The 20,111-nt window shown below is 41.3% G+C and overlaps 2 protein-coding genes across 2 annotated transcripts in view; one reads left to right on the forward strand and one right to left on the reverse strand.

Annotated features, from left to right (window-relative positions):
- Positions 1–272: 272 nt before the first annotated feature.
- farsb (phenylalanyl-tRNA synthetase subunit beta) lies at positions 273–16,070 on the reverse strand. Its single transcript, XM_035154739.2, has 18 exons — positions 15,920–16,070; positions 15,429–15,484; positions 14,809–14,963; positions 14,507–14,579; positions 14,261–14,376; positions 12,997–13,147; positions 12,798–12,906; positions 12,463–12,533; positions 12,315–12,376; positions 11,957–12,008; positions 11,784–11,845; positions 9,973–10,180; positions 9,805–9,885; positions 9,618–9,710; positions 8,778–8,895; positions 8,082–8,234; positions 1,672–1,819; positions 273–1,265 (listed from the first exon to the last, which is right to left on the reverse strand). The coding sequence occupies exons 1-18, from the start codon at positions 15,975–15,977 to the stop codon at positions 485–487; spliced, it is 2,547 nt and encodes an 848-aa protein (XP_035010630.2). The 5' UTR covers positions 15,978–16,070; the 3' UTR covers positions 273–484.
- A 2,238-nt stretch (positions 16,071–18,308) lies between these two features.
- Positions 18,309–20,111, forward strand: part of acsl3a (acyl-CoA synthetase long chain family member 3a) — a 35,080-nt gene continuing 33,277 nt past the window's right edge. The window contains exon 1 of the mRNA XM_035154778.2: positions 18,309–18,526. The gene's annotated coding sequence lies outside the window, so the exon portion shown is untranslated. The remainder of the gene's footprint in view (positions 18,527–20,111) is intronic.

Genomic DNA, 20,111 nt, shown 5'->3' on the forward strand with positions numbered 1-20,111 from the left:
CTGGTTACTGTTCAGGACTGGCTGGACCGGAATGAAAGAGTTAACCTGCCTTTACAACAGTAGTCTGAAGGAATGCTGAAGCACCTGTCAGACCTCATTTACAAGACTGCTTATTAGCCGCACTGCTCTCTTTCACATGGGAATTTACTGGCTCTGAAATCTGCCTTAGAGTTGACACTAAAGCAGCTACAGATAAAATGGATATGTAGGTATCTGAACTTTTTACCTCATAGAAAAAAAACAGCACAACATAAAAGACAAAAGAAAAATCATTCATTAGAATGGTTTTATTTGATGTTTGAGGCAAGAATCTTTTGTACCAAGGATCAATAGTTTTCTTTAAATGCAGGACCTGAGCTTTGGTTATTTACCTGTTACAAAGATAGCTACTGAACATTGTGTTCGATACAGCATCACCTATGTCTCAAGCTACGACCAGAAAACCTCAGATGGTTCCACTCAGTGAATTTACTCTGTGCATGATTCAGATCTTATTGAAAGCAGCCACGTCCATAGACTGAACATAGTCCTCAAAAGCGGTAATGGCTTCCTCCAGCAGATCTGTACCCACTTTGTCATCCTCCACTACACATCCTATCTGGAGCTTCTTGATGCCGTAGCCCACCGGGACCAGCTTGGACTGCCCCCAAAGCAGTCCGTCCATGCTGACGCTGCGGACGCACTCCTCCAGCTTGGCCATGTCCGTCTCGTCGTCCCAGGGCTTGACGTCAAGCAGGATGGAGGACTTGGCGACTAGAGCTGGCTTCTTGGACTTCTTGGCAGCGTACTCTGCGAGACGCTGCTCCTTGATTCTCGACGCCTCTGCGCTGTCTGCCTCGTCGTCCGAGCCAAATAGGTCAATATCGTCGTCATCTTCATCACTAGGGGCGTTTGTCGAGGCTGAAGCTGGGAGGACAAACTGACACTTTGCTGATGGGAGGCTCTCTCTTTCTCTCCGGAAGGACTGGATGTGCTTGTACCAGCGCAGGAGGTGGCAGAGGGTCGTTGAGGGAGCAGAAGGGATGGCATCAAACATCGCCACGTCGGCTTGAGATGCTGAAAAGCCTTCCATGTAGCTTTTGTCTGCTAGAAAATCATCAAGAGCTTTAAGACCAGCTGGCGTGCTCATGTCACCAAACACAGTTTTTGTAGATGTTGGGCAGGAAGCCGGTGCCTGCCGGGATTCATTTTGCGTGGGGAACTTGTGCTCGATGACTTCCTGCATGGGGACGTCGTGTGTGAGGAGGTTTTCAGCAGTGTGGCCACTGGAAGAACCAAGGCAACAGGTAATGAGTCACTGGGTTTAATTATCATGCACTAACCCCCAAGGCACAAGTAAACTAAATTAAGAGCAAGCATGCATGTACAGGCCCAAACACAGATGCACACCATTCACATCACAAACACAAAGGAGTCTTGTTAATTTTTAATTCTTCTGACTTTAGTAGAAACAGCCGTGTTACTGACATATCAAAAAACACAATGGCTCCACACATGGGCCCTTTAGTTTAGAGACCATATCACACTGCAGGCAAACAAACCAAACACGTGATATCTGTTAAACAACTTTCAAGCCTCTTATATTCTCCCAATTGATCTCATTGCTTTCGGAGAATATACATTTACATGCATTTAGGGATTAAGGGCTTAAGTTAAGGAAGGTGAAATCACAGGAAGGGCTCGACGTCCATCTCCAGGGCAGAGCAGGGCATGGTCAGCTCGAAGCGGTTGATGACGTCTGGGTGGAGAACTCCGAGGCGGCCGACACTCTTTCCATGGACAAAGATCTCTGCACAGCGACCGGGGAAAAAAGTGGAATCTAAAAGAAAACAGGATAGAGGAGAAATTATTCCTATAGAAATCTGGGAAGACACCATTTCACATATATCCAGCTTTGTTTTCTCTGTTTTCATGGTTTAATCCAATTTAAAGTAGTACATTGATTGCATTGCAGTGTATGTACTCTCCTGGTCACATGTTTTTGGACCTCTGTATTTAAATCGCTTTCAGCTGTAGACAACAAAACAATATGGTATAATCCTAACAGCAATTTCTGGAGTAGTTTCAATATAAAACTTTAAAAGACAATAATGAGTTAAATTCAAATATGAAAGATTTAAAGGATTGTCAGAGTCCCAGAATTTCTTGCGCTTCCTCATAACAGAAGATAAGGTGAAGTAACCTAGTAGAGAAGAACCCTGAAACGCCACATTATCTCACAAACTACAGGTAGAGAGGAGGTATCCATAGTCTTTCCCACAGAAAAGCTAAAGCTATCTTCCAGAAGTAAGAATACAATTTGATGGAGTGGTTATGAGGCTGATAAGTATTTTTTAATATCAACAATTGACAGAACAGTAAAACATAGACTGTTTATGTGAAAATGTCACAGGTCATTACTCTGAGGAAACTGCCAACAGAGGCCATTTGACCATAATTGGATTTTCTCTCTCAGTTACCTCCACACACACTAAAGTACACATTTCTCCTCCTGATTAACATCTGATGGTCCTGTGTGTGTGTAAGTTTGTCAGGACCAAAGGTCACTTAAATCCAGATGGAATAAAAAGCCTCCATCGATACTGAGATGAACTCACTCTTGCCCGTGTGAGAGGCGTTCGCTCACTTTGTCCAAACATGCAGACATGCAAACAGACAGAAAGACGGACTTGTCAGAGACTGAACAAGATACAAGGGTTGGCATGACAACAGCCCCACACGCAGGGACGTGGCTTTCTCCCATCGTGCACTGCTTCTTCCCACGCTGCCTTGCTAATGGCTTCCAGAGCCCACTGCTTAGATGTTCACTCATCACTATGGATGAAGGCTTACAAAACACATGGACTGAGCTTTTTCTCTCTCCCTGTGTGTGTGTGTGTGTGTGTGTGTGTGTGTGTGTGTGTGTGTGTGTGTGTGTGTGTGTGTGTGTGTGTGTGTGTGTGTGTGTGTGTGTGTGTGTGTGTGTGTGTGTGTGTGTGTGTGTGTGTGTGTGTGTGTAGAGAGAGAGAGAGGAGGAAACTAACATTCACTTCAGTTGCCTGTTGTGTGTCTGTTCAGTGTATTAAATCAGTGAAATGTACTTGCGTCGGTTCACACGTCATCTACTTGTACCATGAGCGGGATGCCATGGCAACACTATAAATAGCCCTCTTAAATAACCAATCAGTCAATGAAAATCGTACACTTGAGCCAGGCCAGTTTCCGCCCACTCTCCTCCAACTTTCAGCTGAGTTTTCAGCGGAAGGCAGAGATGGACAGTTACATCAGATAACCAATATAATTGGTTGATAATGAAATCATTTTTGCTGACCACTGTACAGAGAATTCTAAATAATGCCTCACTCTGTGTAAGAGACTGCTGAACACACAGGAAGTGGCTCTATAGGATGATTGAGATGGGTTTTAATACTGAAATAGAGGTACTTCTAAATTCCGTTTCACTCCATTTCATCTACAAATTATTCTGTAGTTTTTCAGGATGACCATCAAAGCCTAAAGTGATGTCATAAACTCTCTAGATTTGTTCAAGCAACAATACAGAACTTAAGATATTAAGTTTACTATCGTTTGAAAAGCTGATATGAGAGAGTATTTATATATATATATATCAGAAATACTGTCTGTTTTACATCTGCCAAGGAGGCTATGTTTTCATTGTCTGTTAGTTAGCAGCATCACACAAAACTTCAGGATGGATTACTATCAAACTTGGTGGAAGGATTGTTATGTGTCAAGAAATAACTTATTTTAAAACTCTTTAATATTGCATGTTTCAGAAATAATTCCAAGACTTTTTGAAAAAAAATAAATAAAGAAACAGGGCATATGTTGAGTTCTAATATTTATGAACAGGTGAAATTTGGTGCCGGTTCGAATGAATCTGATCTCATTACATGTAAATGGAATATAGTGATAAAGTGGCCAATTCTGTGTAATATATACAGTATTGTGTAATAATGTGTCAGCTCATCTGTCCATTCATATCTTGTGAAGATATGTCCATTATTTTTTTTACATCACCTCAACAATATATAGCGTTATGTATAATATAATATAATCGTTATTATATTATACATAACACATATATTACACCCACACTACACAGTAGCACGTGGGTGTACTGTGATTGGTGACATCTGTCTGTCTTCATCATTTTAATACAATTTGGATTAAGCTTGGCGAGTTGCTCGGGAGTGGGGTCATGAGCTGCATGATTCTTTTTTTTTTTTTAATCCATCAAAGATCAAGGTCAAAGTTCTAGCTTAATGCTAATGCATAGGAAATACACTGAAAGCACATACACAAACATACACACTTAAATTCATCTGTATTTCAGGTATTGATTCTGCTAATAAATATTTGCACATGTTCCTGTGCATCATTGATATCACTAGCTGCACAAAACATATGCCCACAATATAAATATATTCTGCTTATCAGGTCTCATGTTACAGTGGCATTATCAATTAATTATTATTTTACTGGCCTGCATCACTCTTATATACAGTAAGTTATAATATTCAATAATGTTGTCGTACATTGTACAATAATAAAATTCACCTGTGAATAAAAGTAGAAACTTCTGATAAATTTTAATATCATAGCACATATTGAATATTTAAGACTGCATGCAGCACGAGTGTTGCTCTCCAAGTGCTTTTCCAGTTTATTCCTGTTCGACTCAAACAGGAATAAATGGTGCACTTAATGGGACTATTGTGTTTTCAATAGTTTTTGGAATAAGCTGTATCAGGCTTTGACACAGACAATACCTGGTTTTGATCTTTTCATTTTCATTTCTTGACAATAAGAAAAAAAGTTAAATATCAACAGACCTGTCATTGAACAACAGTTTAGTCGGCCTATCGAAACCACTTCATCTGGAGGTAAACCAAAACACTGCTAATGATTCCCCAGTGTCAGTTTGGGTAATAATGAACTGTTCTTTGATTCCATTCACTTAAACTCATAACTGCTCGTGCTTCTTACACTGTTGACTCAAAATGTAATTTTTACGTACTTAAAAGAAAGTTCTACAAATTCAAAAGAAATTCATCTCTGAAGGCAATTGTTTTAAATTTGTTTAAAATAACAAGTAAATGACAAAGTGAAGATTTCATTAAAGGGGTCAATATCCCCTGAAACATGCTGCTCCCATCAGATTTACAGCAAGTTTCGCCAAAGAGGTTTTGTTCCTCCCCCCCCCGTCTGTTTATTGGTTGGTTTGTGTGTTTATTTGTTTTGAAGGTAAACGAAAGCACACACATCCAAACTTGATCAGCACAAGGTGCTGCACAGAAGCAAAGACAACCAGGAGACAAGAAATGTCCACACCAGTTGAAGGTTTCCCAGCTGTACCCAACATGTTCCCTGGGAGGTAATTAAAACATTTGTGGGAGCTTCCACTTGTTGGATGTTAGCAGGATTACACAAAAACTACAGAATGGATTTCCACTAAACTTGATTGAAGGATTGGACATGGACCCATTAAATCTTAGCATGGCTCCAGACAAAGGGGTGGAGCTAGCATTTTACCATTTTAAGCCACTGCAGTCAGGCGTTTGTAGCAAAAAAGCTTTAAAGATTGTATGCGTGGTAGTTAAAAGCCAACTGTACACTACCTGCTCGACAAAACACTGTAGACAGACACAGCGACCAACAGGTAAACAGGACAGGTGTGCAGAAACACAACCTTAAATTAATAATGATGCTTTTCAGTTTAACATTGTAAATCTGCAATGGTTTGCTAACAAGTTCAATATATATACTTAGCATATATACAGTACATATATACCTAAAGCAACTGTTCACAACTTCTTTAAACTGCCCCCAAGTGGCAAAGTCAGTTGTTGCAGGTTTAAATGAACATAGCAAATCGAAACCTCAAACCCTGAACATTGGTACTAACCTTCTATTATTCATAGAACAACCTAACAAAGGATGTATGGACCCGGGCACTGCATTGGACACAGTTGTTAAGTGAAACACAGGCATATGTCTCTTAAGTGGCTTTTTTCCTCCACTTCTGAACGTCTAACTCGTTATTTCATCCTTCCCCCTGATGAGTGGAGGAAACTCAGCTGACATGTATTCCCTCAGCCACTCACCCTGTCTGTGATGGTGAGTTAGTCATATGGACACATCCTGAGGGTGTGTGTGTCAGGTGAGCTCTTAGATTGGGTCATGACCTTGTAATGGGGTTAAGGACATGCTGACATATGTGGGGGAGATAGGCTAATGGTGCATACAGTGTGGAGGGGAAAACAGGAGAGGAAATGAACTGAGTTGGTGTGTGTGTGTGTGTGTGTGTGTGTGTGTGTGTGTGTGTGTGTGTGTGTGTGTGTGTGTGTGTGTGTGTGTGTGTGTGTCCAGTGCATTGTGCATTAGAGCGCACATTGAGAGCATGTCCATTTCAGCTCCCTTGTAAGTGTGTGTGTGCCTGTCAGATGGACAGTCTAAGCACCCGTGGGTGGGTGTTGTATGTGCCATTCTGTCTTGCTGCTCAGCGCTGCAGTGGGTGATGTGATGCCCTGCAACCCCCACATCGCAGACTTGCTTATGCCTCTAGCCATCTCTCTGTCTCTCACCTGACCCCACCCTTTTTTTTTGGACTCTCTAGTCTGCACATCCCTTCCTCTGTTCTTCTGTCTGACTTCACCCCCCCTCTCCACTCTCATTCACTGATACTTGAGCCCATTGATTTGCAGTCTGAACAGGCCAGCAGAGCCCGAGCAGACATCCTGCAGTGTGACCTTGAAGCATGCAAGCCAAGTGGGAGAAGAGAACAAGACATGGATGGTGAGGTAGAAAGGATGGAGAGAAAAACTGAAAGAGGAAGGTGAGGAATCTAAAACTCAGATGATGTACGAGAGTCTCTTTAGGAAAACAGGAGCCAAATTAGGGCTGTAATGTTCATGTATTGTACAAGTACACTGAGGAGGTACACCACATAATTGATCAGATTAGTAAAATGTTTTGCCGTTAAAAAGTGTTTCCTATTAATTATCTAAACTGTGGCTGCCAATCATATCCTAATATTCCAAAGTTTCATAATAAACCAAACACTTACAGAGATCTCCAAGTGAGTGTTTTACTCTGTTGATTCCTTTTAATGCTATTCTCCATAATGTTTTTGCCGTCCACGCAGACATTTAGATCTAATAGTTTTAGCTGCAGCTCTTTGCGTAAAAGAGCAAACCCACACGCGAGAACTTCTCTTCACTCTTTAGTCTGTGTGCCTGTCGTCGCTCAGGTGCTGAGTGATACACCCGTATTATCACCACATACTGAATCAATCCGGTGGGAAACACTACCAATAAGGAAGCGTCTAAAACCACAATCTTAACTCAGGAGCAATAACGAGTCTTTAAAGTTAAAGGAAATAATGTGACGTTTATCGTGATAATTATAGACATCAACTGATATTAATATTTTATTTCAATATAATTTTTGGCCAGATCTCTGCGACCCAAGTCAAAAAGCACACAGACAGTCTGCGGATCAAATCGAACCTTCTGATCACTAATCTCACATCATCAGAAAGATGAAACCAAATTGCCTTTCTGTCAGTCAAACAACAAACGTGTCAAGCTTCTTTTGATTAATTGAAAATATAATCAACGACGACAAGCACGTTTGATTGGAATATCTGGACAAGTTTTAGTTTTACACAGCGCAGGCAGCTGCTCTTGTATATAAAATTCTTCGACTGTCTTGAGTGTAGAACCAATCTTAACTGCCCACCCATGATTTGGGTTCATTCTAAGTGGAATAAAAATGGAAACTGCTGCCTCAATTAAACATGGAACACAACGTCCTGGAAAAAAAACAATGCCGTTACTGCTCGTCATGGACTGGATTTACATAATCTAAGTAAAACCTGCCTTTTAACCTTGTGTGACCCAGATTTATTTTTTTCACCAGCTTGTCCATAAACATCTTCTATATCCCAGGGGCTAAAATCTGTCCCTGGAATTAAATCCAGTCTTAAGATACTCACCACCAAAGCTAGCGCTTAAGTACATTGCTATAGTCCTGATTGTTAGTTTCCATCCCCCTCCCCGTCTACCCAGCACTCTTACCGTCTGCAGCCTGGATGTGGTAGCCCTTGTCGCGGGCAGGCTTCACCTCCAGCAGTTGCATGGTTCGGTCTAGCAGGCCGTGGATCACCTCGAAGCCCGGGCTCTTATTGTAGTAAACAGCACAGAGACGCCGGCTGTTTCTCGCTCCAACATCTGGTTGGCAGGATGAGGGGGAGGGAGAGTGAGGAACATTAAAAACAGGAATAAATCAATGACTTGATACATCAAGTCAATACTGGGTTTTTATTAAAAAATACATCTGTCGCCAAGTGTCATTCAACTTCTGATATGAACACAAATTATATTAGTTTTTTTGTTTTATATTTGGAGAAAAATCGGTTGTCTATAATAAGTTTTTTCTAAAATACTAAATTCTATAATAAGAAACTTGTTCAGGTTCCTGACATTAAAATTGAATCATAAAACAAACTATTCCATCAGAGAGTTTAACCCTCCTCGTGTGTAAATCTGGATACTGCAATAATGAATATTGACCATCATATATCAGCTTTGGGTTTAAAAATGTGTTTTATTGTTGTGTTAGACAGTGTGTACGTGTTGTGGAAGACAAAATGACTTCTTCCACCACTTCACACACTGATAGATTCTCAATTTACCTTTTTTCCCAAGGAACAGCCACAGTCTGTACACAGCCTCTCACACACATACACAGGTCGAATAAATATGAACACATACCTTTGCTCTCATCCTTCATCACCACATCAGATATCTCAAACAGTTTGAGGGGAAGGGGCATCTTCCTGTTGGCAGCTATGGTTTTCAGAAGCCCTGGAAGCAGGGTGGTGCGCGCCACCTGGTGGAGAAATACCAAGGTTCAGTTGAAAAAATTAGTATAGTCTGTTAGAGAGGAGAAGAGTGCCCCCTTCTGGAACAATAACACTACAATTTCTGAGCACAGAAGCATTGATCAATGTCTCTGGCTGGTATAATTTTTCAAAGCATTCCTCCGTGAGTTTCTAGCTTTCTTACCCCAACTTTTCTTATTTTTACACATCAAATCATTTATTATTGAGAGTTTTTTATTTTCTCGATTCTGTGCTCATGTGTTCCGGTGAACACTGAAGTGAAAACTAGTTCGCTAGTTTGAGCTTTGGCTAAAGATTAGTTTTACTTCTGTAAAATGTTATCATCAGCATGCTGACTTTTCAGATGTCACAGAGCTACATTATGGTGTCCACTGAGCATACAGCATGTAATGCAACACTAGTCCTGTAAGTGCAACAGGAACAATAAATTATTTATCCTCTCCAACGAGAAGCAAAGAGAATATTTTGCTTATGACCTTTAACCTTGTCTGAAGAAAAATCTAATTTAACCTTTTAGATCAAAATTAATCTTGACACAAATACTCCTAAAAAGAAATAGATTAACTGACCCAAATGTCAACTGAACCTCAACTGAAGTAAGATTAAAAGGGGGATTTCCGAACACTCTAGGGGTAAATGTACCACTTTACTTCCTCTACCCTCTCAAGCCGTCTAGTTTTATTCACAGAATCAATGTTTTCTTCTTTACCTGGAAATCTGTTGTCTTGGGGTTTGAGATTTGCACAGCCTTGGTTTCTGAAATCTTCTTACCAAGCTTGTCTGCTATATCTTCTTGAGAACACTAGAGGAAGAGAGAGGTGACACATTCCATGGAACATTTTTCTAGGAAAAAAAAACAGTGTTTGTATGTCTGAGTATTTGTGTCTCTCTCTTACCAGGGCAAAGTTGAGGGCCTCTGTGAATCCAGCAGCTGCCAGGTCCTGTCTCAACAGTTCTGTCAGTTTATTCAGTGGGAACTATGAACAATATGAAGAAAAACACATAAGCACACACAACATATTTCATGAGACACACAGCAAACATGCAGAAGAAAACCCAGGTACCTGGTTGGCTATGGTGTAGGTGCGTGGTGTGGTGTAGGTGATGTTGTTGAAACCGTAGGCGATGGCAGCGTCTTCCATGATATCACAAGCATGGATGACATCTGAGCGTGTTGGTGGGATCTCGACCTCCATCTCATCACCAACACCTGTAGCCTGGGAGCGGAGGCACATCCTGGTCAGCAGCTGGGCGATTTTCTCAGTTGATTCACTGTCAGGAGGAGAAAAAATGAACAGTATTCTTAAGAAGTAAGATTTATTGTGTTACTGAGGACACAAACACAGCAAGCAGCCAATGAGCAGATAGCTGTTTCAAACTAGAATTTTATGAAGTGTACAATAAGTGAATGTTTTCTAATTACAGGAAATAAATAAATTGTGGCAAGGGCACAGTGTTAAAGGAATTCAGGGATTTCAGGGTTAAACACAGTTGCAGCCAAATCCAATACAATTGACGTAAAAATAAAGTGCCTCCATACTGCTCCTCAAGTATCCTGAAGCCCCGACATTCATATTTGACTCGAAACAGCATACTTACACCATGTTTTTAGCCTTAATGTCTGCTACTGGAAGAAGCAATGCTACCGTGCACCCCGCGCACCCTTGGGCTGGAGCTTATGTGCAGTGTGTGCGGGGAACGTGAACGCGGCTCCAGAGGAGGAGCCTCTGTATTGGATTTGACTGTAACGCTGTTTACCCCTGAAACTCCAATTCGAGATCGGGGACGCTCTGACTCAACTGGTAGCATTAAGATTATTCAGGATTACTTTGGCAGGTATTTGGCACTGACTAACTGCCTGTTACATGGCACACACTGTGGCAGGGTCTCCTGAGGGGGGGGCAGTAAACCAGCCAATCCCGTGCCTTGTGTCGCTCACGTGACAATGCCTTCTCCACTCAGGAGTAAACGTTTGAAAAATGGCGGAGACTAACGCCGCTAATGATACAGTGGAGACAAGTCGTCAAAAGTGTGAGAACAAGTCTTCAAGAAGACCGTTAGCTGCAAACTGTGTAAATCTGATTTCACAATGAAGAGCACCACATCACCACGGTGGAATGAAAACATGTTGGGAGGCGTCTGCTTCTTCTCTCGGTTTACTGGAGGAAAGTTAAAAACACCCTGCCACAGTGATGTTGTGCTGCCGTTTCATGTTAAATCAGCTTTACACAGGTTTTCTTTGAGATTTTAACGTGAAATGTTCACACACTTTTAACGACTGTCACTTCCCTGACAAAGAGGAGAGAGAGAGAGCAGCAGTGGTAGAGACACCTATAGACTGAATGAAGAGAGGGATCGCTAAACACAAAGCAGTGAAGCAAAGACACTCAATGTACTTTTCATTTTGTTCTAAAGCACAGAAACAACCTGCTGCATCGCTAAGTTTTATGTAAATACAGAGATGAATTCAGCTCAGTGCAGCTGGTCTGCTGTGAGCCACAGACAGATCTGTATCAGACGCATTCAGGACAACAGTCTATGTGATTAATGGGAATCACTGTGTTACAATTTTTATTAACACTGTCTCACTGTCTGTTGACTGAACACTGTGGATTTTGTTTAAGTTGTATTTAGTATTGGTACTGCAGAGGCCTATTTAATACTGAGCTTCATCAACTTTACAAAGTTAAGGCTCCTCTACCAGGTCTTGTTAGGCAGTGCCTGTTAACACCAGTAAGTCACAGACTTTGCTCAGAAATGCAGAAATTTACAAAAATAAAACTGAAAAGCATCTTAAACATTTACCAGCAGGTACTTTCCAAACTAGTATATCTAGTATTTCAAGTATTATACTTAGTACATCCACATAACTCACTTGATGCCAACTTTGCGGTTGATGAACTCGCTGGACAACTTCTCCGTCCTGTACGCCAGCTCCTGAAGTACAGACAAGGAAACAGTAGAAGAGCGTCAGAAGACAAGAGAAGTATTTCAGTCAATGTTTTAAAAGACAGGATACAATCAATATGATTGAAGTGAATACAGTACTGGGTATATGCAGGTCTTGCCATCTGGGTAGACCACCTCAGCCTCCTCCACCCTGAAAGAGCAGGAGATAAAAAAAATTTTAAAAAAAAGAGTAAAATAATGGAGTGAAAAACAAAGCCTGTAAATGAGGTCTAGCAGTTGCATTCAACAGCTATAAAGAAACTGTTCTGTGACATCACTGTGTAGAGAGCGGCCTCAAATGTAAAAGCTTGGACTTTTCAAACCCCAGCACATTATAATTTTCTACCCTCAGCAGATTTAAAAGTCAAGATTGTGTCATCTTGCACCTTTAAAGTACAGACAATGAATCCCAGTTTTTGTCAGAGATGCTTGTATTTGAGACAGAGGAGTGACTTACGTGAAAGGCTGTGAACAATACTCGCTGAACATGGTCACCATCATGTCCAAGACAATCTTGGCCTGGAGAGCAAGGTCAGATTAATGTCAGGTTCTTGTCACATCAGTGACAAAACTTGTTTTTGTTGCTGTTTTCCCCTCAGTTTTACCTTGGTCACATCTGTGGCTGTGCACTCGATGAAGACGTTCTTTGTCTTGAGGCTGATTTTTGAATGGTCTCCTGGAAAATTAATGACAGAAAGCATTTGATTATTTTTATTTTATCACTTTCTCAAATGTTGGCTCTCTATGTATTCATGATACTCTATGATTTTCTGTTGCATTAATTTAACTCTGTGTCAAAAAAATGTAATAATTTGTTCGTTGTTTATTTGCTTCTCAGAATCACATAAAGCGGCATTTAACCTAGACTTTGAATGTTGTGATTCCAAGCACACTGTGTGTAATACATTGTGGTAACAGGAGCAGAAATGAGAACACTCACCATTGATGATGGGAGGCATGGAGAGGACGGTGCCGTTGCTGTCGTAGATGACAGGGTACGCAGGCTTGTCTTCAACAATGTGAAGGTAATGCCTCAAGTGGCTGTCTGTCTGTATGCACCAGGAGAACAACACAGTGTTAGCAACAAAAAGAAAGAAAAGATGCTCATCTGACCAATGTCCAGTGAACTAGCTGTGTACCTTGTAGAGGCTCATGAGCTGAGTGGCCGTGAACTCTTTGGTCTGGTTCAGAGGTTTGAAGCAGATGTCTCCAGGGGGTTTGGCTGTGTATGTGAAAGGACCAGAGATGGTGTCCAGGTCATGAGTCCCGATCGCCACCAGGCTCCTCTTCCTTCACAAAACATTATTGATAAAATTATTGGCTGAATACATTGAATTTATGTACATTGTGATATCAGTGTACCGCAATAACTCTTGAGATTTATGTGTTAGAAATGTGTAAGAATGAAGTGAAAAATACAAAGAGCTAACATTAACGAATATACAATAAACCTGCATCAACACTTATTTGGATACAAGGTAACATTTTTTGTTTACAGCACATCCACAGCAGCATCAGGTCTTATCCCCATAAGTTCTCCTGACATCTTCATCAGCTTTGTCTTCGTGTATGGCACCACTATTTCATCCTGCGATATTTATATTCTTTTAGTTTTTTTTCAGTTTTGCATCCGTCGCGTGTTAGAAACTTTATCAACACGCCCACTCGCTAGCAGGGAATCCTACTGCTGTTTTCTCACAAGGGCTTATTTGAACATTATCCAGACATTTTACTTGGAGGCTAGCAGAGGAAACTCTGGAGAAAGTCCAAAGCCTCTCGCTATGATATTTGCGTTCTCCCCTACAGCCCCTGCAGAGGATTTAAGGAGATTTTCAGGACTTCAGTGCATGTCTGAAAGCGTGTCTATAATAGTATTCACATAGACTGTTTAAGGAGAATGAGCTTTGTTTGGAGTGGATAGCCATAAAAAAGAAACCTGTGACAAACTGACTATATAATAAGGGAAATGGGACGGCGATACTTATTCTTACGTGGGTCATAGTTTAGCACTGAGCAAACTATATAAATAGAAACTAAGGACTGTAAATTTTGCTGTGGAGCTGTCAAGTCAGATTTCTGGTATGACAACGAACAAAAGTAGCTTTGTGTATTTAACTAAATGCCAGGACTCTACAGTATGAAGCTGTGCATCTTCCAGTTCTAAATGAATAACAACAAGAATTGACCTATTTAAAACAAATGAATGGATTCAGTCAACAGAAACGAATAAGAACCAATCAGCTGTGTAATTGTTTTGAGCTTTCAAACTAAAACTGGATCCATAGCATTTCCAAAGTTCACCGTTATTTGGAGCTTGAAAACACCAATCATGTGGATGCCAGGTGTAAACGTAGTAAACAGTGATTCATTTTCAAACGTAATGTAACGTTCATGTGGTCTGACCTGCAGATGTTTTGATGGAGTTTGTCCTGCAGCTCAATGAAGCTGTCATAGCGTTGCTGGGTGAAGGTGATGTTCCTCAACACTGCTGCCACAGCATGGGGTCTCACTTCTGCTGTCTGCTCAGAAATAGAAGAACAAACTAATTGACCACCATAGTAAAACACTAGTGTATTTGATTTGTAACCTTAACCAATCTTAACTTTAGGCCACAAACTGTTACTTAACATTTTGAATCATTCCACCCACCTCCTTAGTGATGATCAGCTTCTGACGCTCGCCGCTGACTGGGCTGACACGTCTGTAGCGAGGTGCCTCCAGCCTGTGACACGAAATCAATCTTTTAACAGTGACTCTACATGCACCACACAAAGACAATGGAGAATAAATACACAGGCAACACAGCTAAAATAAGACTTCAACCGTGGAAGAAAATGTTTTGTGGTAATCAAACGATACTCCTAAATTGTTATCTAAATAATACCCATCTTCCATCATTTATATATATTTAAGGAGGCATAACCCAAAATAACAAGCAGAAATCTACTGACTTGTTCTTGAAGACCTGCAGACCACGGACCAGCCCCTCCAGACACAGCAGGTCATAGCGGTTAGCGGGCACATCGATCTTGTACAGGATGATGTCAGAAGCTCCAGAAGCCTTGGAGTCACCCTGCTCTCGGATTAATATCTCCTTCTCTGAGGTCTGAAATATCATACCAAGATAGGACAGCAACATTTTTCATTACAGCAACAATGTAAGAACTCTGCAGCAAAGGAGGAACTGCAAATCCATCCAGCATTCATAAACTGTAAGGAAACCATCTTTTAAAGTTACCTTGTCGTGTGTGTGTGTGTGTGTGTGTGTGTGTGTGTGTGTGTGTGTGTGTGTGTGTGTGTGTGTGTGTATGTGTATGTGTCCATGCATGTTTGTGAGTATTACCTGTGAACACAACTGTATGTGAATATTTAATTCATGGTTGAGCTCCTCAAATAGGGCTACATCATTAAAATGTGTTTCTTGACATGATGAAATTATGCTTGTGTCGTATTCAGACTCTTACTCACTTAATTAAATAGTTACACAGAGAAAAATAAAACGTACACCATGAGCAAGGTCAAAAGTTTCCACTTATTTGTATCAGGAAACCACTTGAAGTCATTTACTCACAATTTCATCCAGCTCCAGTCCAAACTCAAAACACAGCTCGTCAAACTCCTCATCAGCTAAAACAAAAGGAAACAGACATTAATAAAAACAGGTATATAACGTTACATACTCAGTTACTTTTATTTTCCCGTAGCTGCTCAGCTCACATTTAAATGACAGGAGCCAAGGAAATGATGCAATCACGTTCTCATCCCATTAACACACGTCACTACCGTTTGTAGAGTCTACAGTCACTATTTCATTCTCCTCACAAATTGTACGAATGTCTAAATTAATAATTGGGGTGAATTCCCATTAAACTATATATTTCATTCAGTGCAGACACAGTAAATCCAGATCCAGCTAGTTTGAGTTAGCTGCTGCGGTGCTAACTACCAGGCAACGAGTCCAGCCATTCCTCTGACTTCCTCTGTCTTTAAGAGCCACTTGGACATTTAATAAATATACAGACAGTTTGTCCACAGTTTGAAAATGTATAAAATATGACTAACTGTATGTTCTGCCCAAAGCTTTGAAGAGGAGATCCCTTTTCACTCCGACAGTCGGCATGTTGGCAGCTAATCCTCCACAGACCAGTGGAAAAGGACCCCGCCAGCCGGGCGCAGCTGTCTGGGCGGTGCCTGACTGAAAAGCAGTAACAAACATTTGTGGATACAGTGTCATTAATTTTGCGAATAATATCATAAATTCGATCTCAAATTAGGTGTAAATGCAATATTAATTTTAACATTTAATTTAAGTTAATTTGATGAGCACACAAATAGCATAACTTTTATGTCTAAATATCTAAAAACAATTAATAGGCTCCAGAAATAAAGAAAGTGATAGAAAAAGTAGGCATCAGAATGTCTTGAAACTTTGAAAACCACAGGTGTCATTATAGGACATCATATCACTTTATGTGTTCACTTCAATTCAGGTGTCATTGCTGATATTGTAGATTAGACCTTGAATTTTAATTATTTATATAAAAAGGGACAATGAACATTAATCAGCATTCATACAAATATAAATGCATCCAATTTAATTTTCTGATGTTGATCCTGCAGTGGTGTTTCCAATACTTACTTTGTCAGTGAACCGGCTCTGCCTGTCTCTCTGTAATACTTCACCATTCCACTGTATGACACTGCAGAGTGAGTCATCACACTGAGCTACACACACTTTCACAGCTCAGTGCTTTCTTTAAAAGTCGACATAAAAAACACTTTATATTCACAGGGCATGACACATATTAGTATATCAGATAAGCATCTCCCACTTTCAGTTCAGGAGGCAGACACCTTCCCTATGTTTAAGAGTCCACTTCAAACCTTCCTTTTAGATGAAGCTTATAGTTAGAGCAGGTTCAGGTCTGTCTTGGACCTGCCCTTAGTTCTGGGTCTAGATTGACGAGGGACACAAGACAAACAGAACTTCTCTTTCCTCCTCTTCCTCTTAATCACATTAATGTCTTATCAATAAGTGTTATTGACTTGACTTCTTCCCCTGAGTCCTTTTGCTTTATCGTTTCAAATCCAGGATAGTGGCTGCAGCCACATTGTGGATCGTGATGGTGGATCTTGGAGGCAGCGAAACATGGTTTCGGACTACAACTAGATTGCTTAGATATACAATATACTTACTCACAAATCCTACTATTATTATCTTTTGTACAAATACTTTAAACATTGATACAAAACTGATTAACATCATCATCATCACACATCATCAATATTTTGTGCCCAGAATTTGCAGTGAGTGAGTTGACGTCCTGAAATGAATGTGAAAGTTACTGATAAAGATGGACATCTGTAGTCAGGAGGGTCAACTGTGCATGTGCACCTGAAAACAAACTATTAATCCAAGTACTTATTCATAATTTGTTTGAATTATTATAAGAGCTGTTAGCCTGAAGACCAAGAGCATCCCGTGAGAAAGGTTGACCATCTAGTGACCTGGTGCAGTGACATCAACTTGAAGTTCAATGCTCCCAATTCATTGAAGGAGCTGACTGTAGAGTTCAGGAAGAGTCAAGCCCCACCCACCCAGATTAACTTGTGTGACTCCCCAGTGGACACTGTGGAGTCATTACGCTTCCTGGGTAACATCATCCCCAAGGACCTGAAGTGGAAAAAAAAGCCCAGCAGAGGATGTACTTCCTGCGGCAGCTGAAGAAGGTCAACCTGACAAAGACTATGATGGTAAACTTCTACACCACAATCATTGAGCCAATCCTCACCTCCTCCATCACTGTATGGTGTGATGCTGCCACTGCCAAGGACAAGAACAGACCACAGTGTATCATTCACTGTGCCGAGAAGGTGATAGACTGCAACTTGCCTTCACTCCAGGACTTGTAAGCTTCCAGGACTCTGAGGCGTGCAGGTAAGATTGTGGCCGATCCAACCCAACCTGGACACAGTCACTTCCCTCTGGCAGGAGGCTGCAGGTCTTGATGCCACATAAAAAAAAAATTCCCAACTGCAGCCGGCCTCATACTCATACCGGGACCTCAGTACTTAGTTTCGTTCCGTCTCATGTACCTCATGTTTTGGAATGACAATAAATCTAAATCTTCTTCTTCTTCTTCTTCTTCTTCTTCTTCTTCTTCTTCTTCTTCTCATCAATAATCCCCATCATTGCACTGCAGAAATGTTCAAATAAATCCAGCTGTGATTGTGAAATTTGAACTCTGCTTGGCCAATAATCAGACATCCTGAATGCGTGTGTGTGTGTGCGTGTGTGCGTGTGTGTGTGCGTGTGTGTGTCTGACCGTCAGTAACCCACAGTCACCTCTTGCCCTGCTCTCATTGTTTGGGCCCGGCCCCTTGCACGCGCCACCTCCGCGAGTCCAATCATAACGCGGGGAATGACAACCCCCCCCCCCCCACACACACACTCTGCTCAATCACTTCCGGACTCGGGCAGCGGAGGAAACGCGGCACCGGCGACAAATTAAGAGCTTGTTGTTGTATTAATGCCGGAGAGACGCTGCTGCCGCCGCCGCACACAGAGCTGCCACACACCGGGCTGTGGCTGTCGTCCCCCCCGCAGCTGAGAGCTGGATCACCCGCTGACACACAGACACAGAGCCGGGAGCCGGGGACCTTCCACCGGTGAGTTTTCACTTCGCTCCGGTGCCGTTTTACCGACGCGTGTTTGGGTTCTGCCGCCCAGATGTGCGCGGATGCTGCGCTCACGTCAAGCTGCCCGGGGTGGACAGTGGAGACCGCAGTGGAAGTACCGGGGGGGAATTCTATACAAAAATTGAAATGGTTGACTTTTTTTCTGGATGAATCCGAATCTGGCGCGATACAGTAACTTGATAATGTAGTTAACTCAACCAAAGTGCAGCAAGACTCTTCCGGTAAATATGTGCGTACAAAATAAATTCATGTTAAATTGCCTTCAGGTAAATGGGCCTGTTTTGAATCTGTCACCTGTTCTAGTGACATCGTGTTAAAAGTCACATTTAACAGCTGCTGATAAAACCTGATGTGTTTTAGACGAAGTGTTGTAATCACATTTGATGATCAGTTCCTTACTCAGTGTTTTGTTGTTAGTATCAATGACAGTATGGTTGCAATGATGAAAACATTTTAAAATGTGAATTTTAACTGTTTTATTTTGAAATTCAGTACCGGAACTTGTATTGACATTACTGCTGGTTTGACATCAGTCAGACTGACTGGGATGTTGTAGTGAGAACATCTGTGGCTCACTGCTGAGACCATTTAAATCCTTAATTCATTTAACTCATTCTTTGTTCTCTTACTCCTGAGATTTACTAAGGAGCAATACCAATGATACTTGTAACACTGACAATGACGAATACTCATTGATTGATTCATTAAGTTAATATATTATAAACCTTTTCTCATTTCTTGCCTATACACATTTATACAATGAAAAATTAGGTGAACATTTTTGCAGCATGCATTTGAATCAAAGGCCACAAGTGACAATCTGTGTCACCTCACAGTAATCCTCGCCCACATTTCGAACCTCTGGCTGTTGGCCTCTGTTTACTCAGCTGAAGTGAGCTGGCCTGTGGCAGTGGTTATCAGGTCACACCATGCAGGGATTGTACGATGTGCTCAGAAAACACACAAGCACTCCTCCTCCTCCTCCCTGGAAGCCACATGTCTCAGACGTCGGAGCGAGGCGCACAAGTCTGCATTATTACGGTGTTATAAAAACAAATCTGAGGTCAGTCATTTTTTAATATCCCAATCTGTTTGAAAATGTCAACCTTTTCTCATTCCACCTGTGATGAAGACAATCACAGTTAATCAGATGCAGTTGAAAGATTGTAAGCTACTCTAGGAACAATTTTAGATCAATTTCAGAGGCATACAGTAGAGAGAGGATTAGTTTGGGGACCGGCATGTGTGACAATAGTTTATGTCACCATGCACACACACACACACAGAAGCAGAGAAAAGCTGCAGTCTGAGCCACATAATCCGACCAATTGTGTTTTGTGCTTTTGCGCTCAGTGAAATCACAATTAAAACTTTTATTAGTTGTTTCGCAAGCGTTTGATTATGTCATTATTTAAAACGGGCAAATGCACTTCATGTGTGCAAAATTGTTCTGCACCCACACGCCCTACCCCTACGTACAAACGCATCACATGCACCTCCTTTCACTCACACAAACACACACACACATACACACACACAATCTGACCCTGTGGTG

This window comes from Hippoglossus stenolepis, chromosome 4 (genome assembly GCF_022539355.2).
Source record: "Hippoglossus stenolepis isolate QCI-W04-F060 chromosome 4, HSTE1.2, whole genome shotgun sequence".
Classification (NCBI taxonomy): Eukaryota; Metazoa; Chordata; class Actinopteri; order Pleuronectiformes; family Pleuronectidae; genus Hippoglossus; species Hippoglossus stenolepis.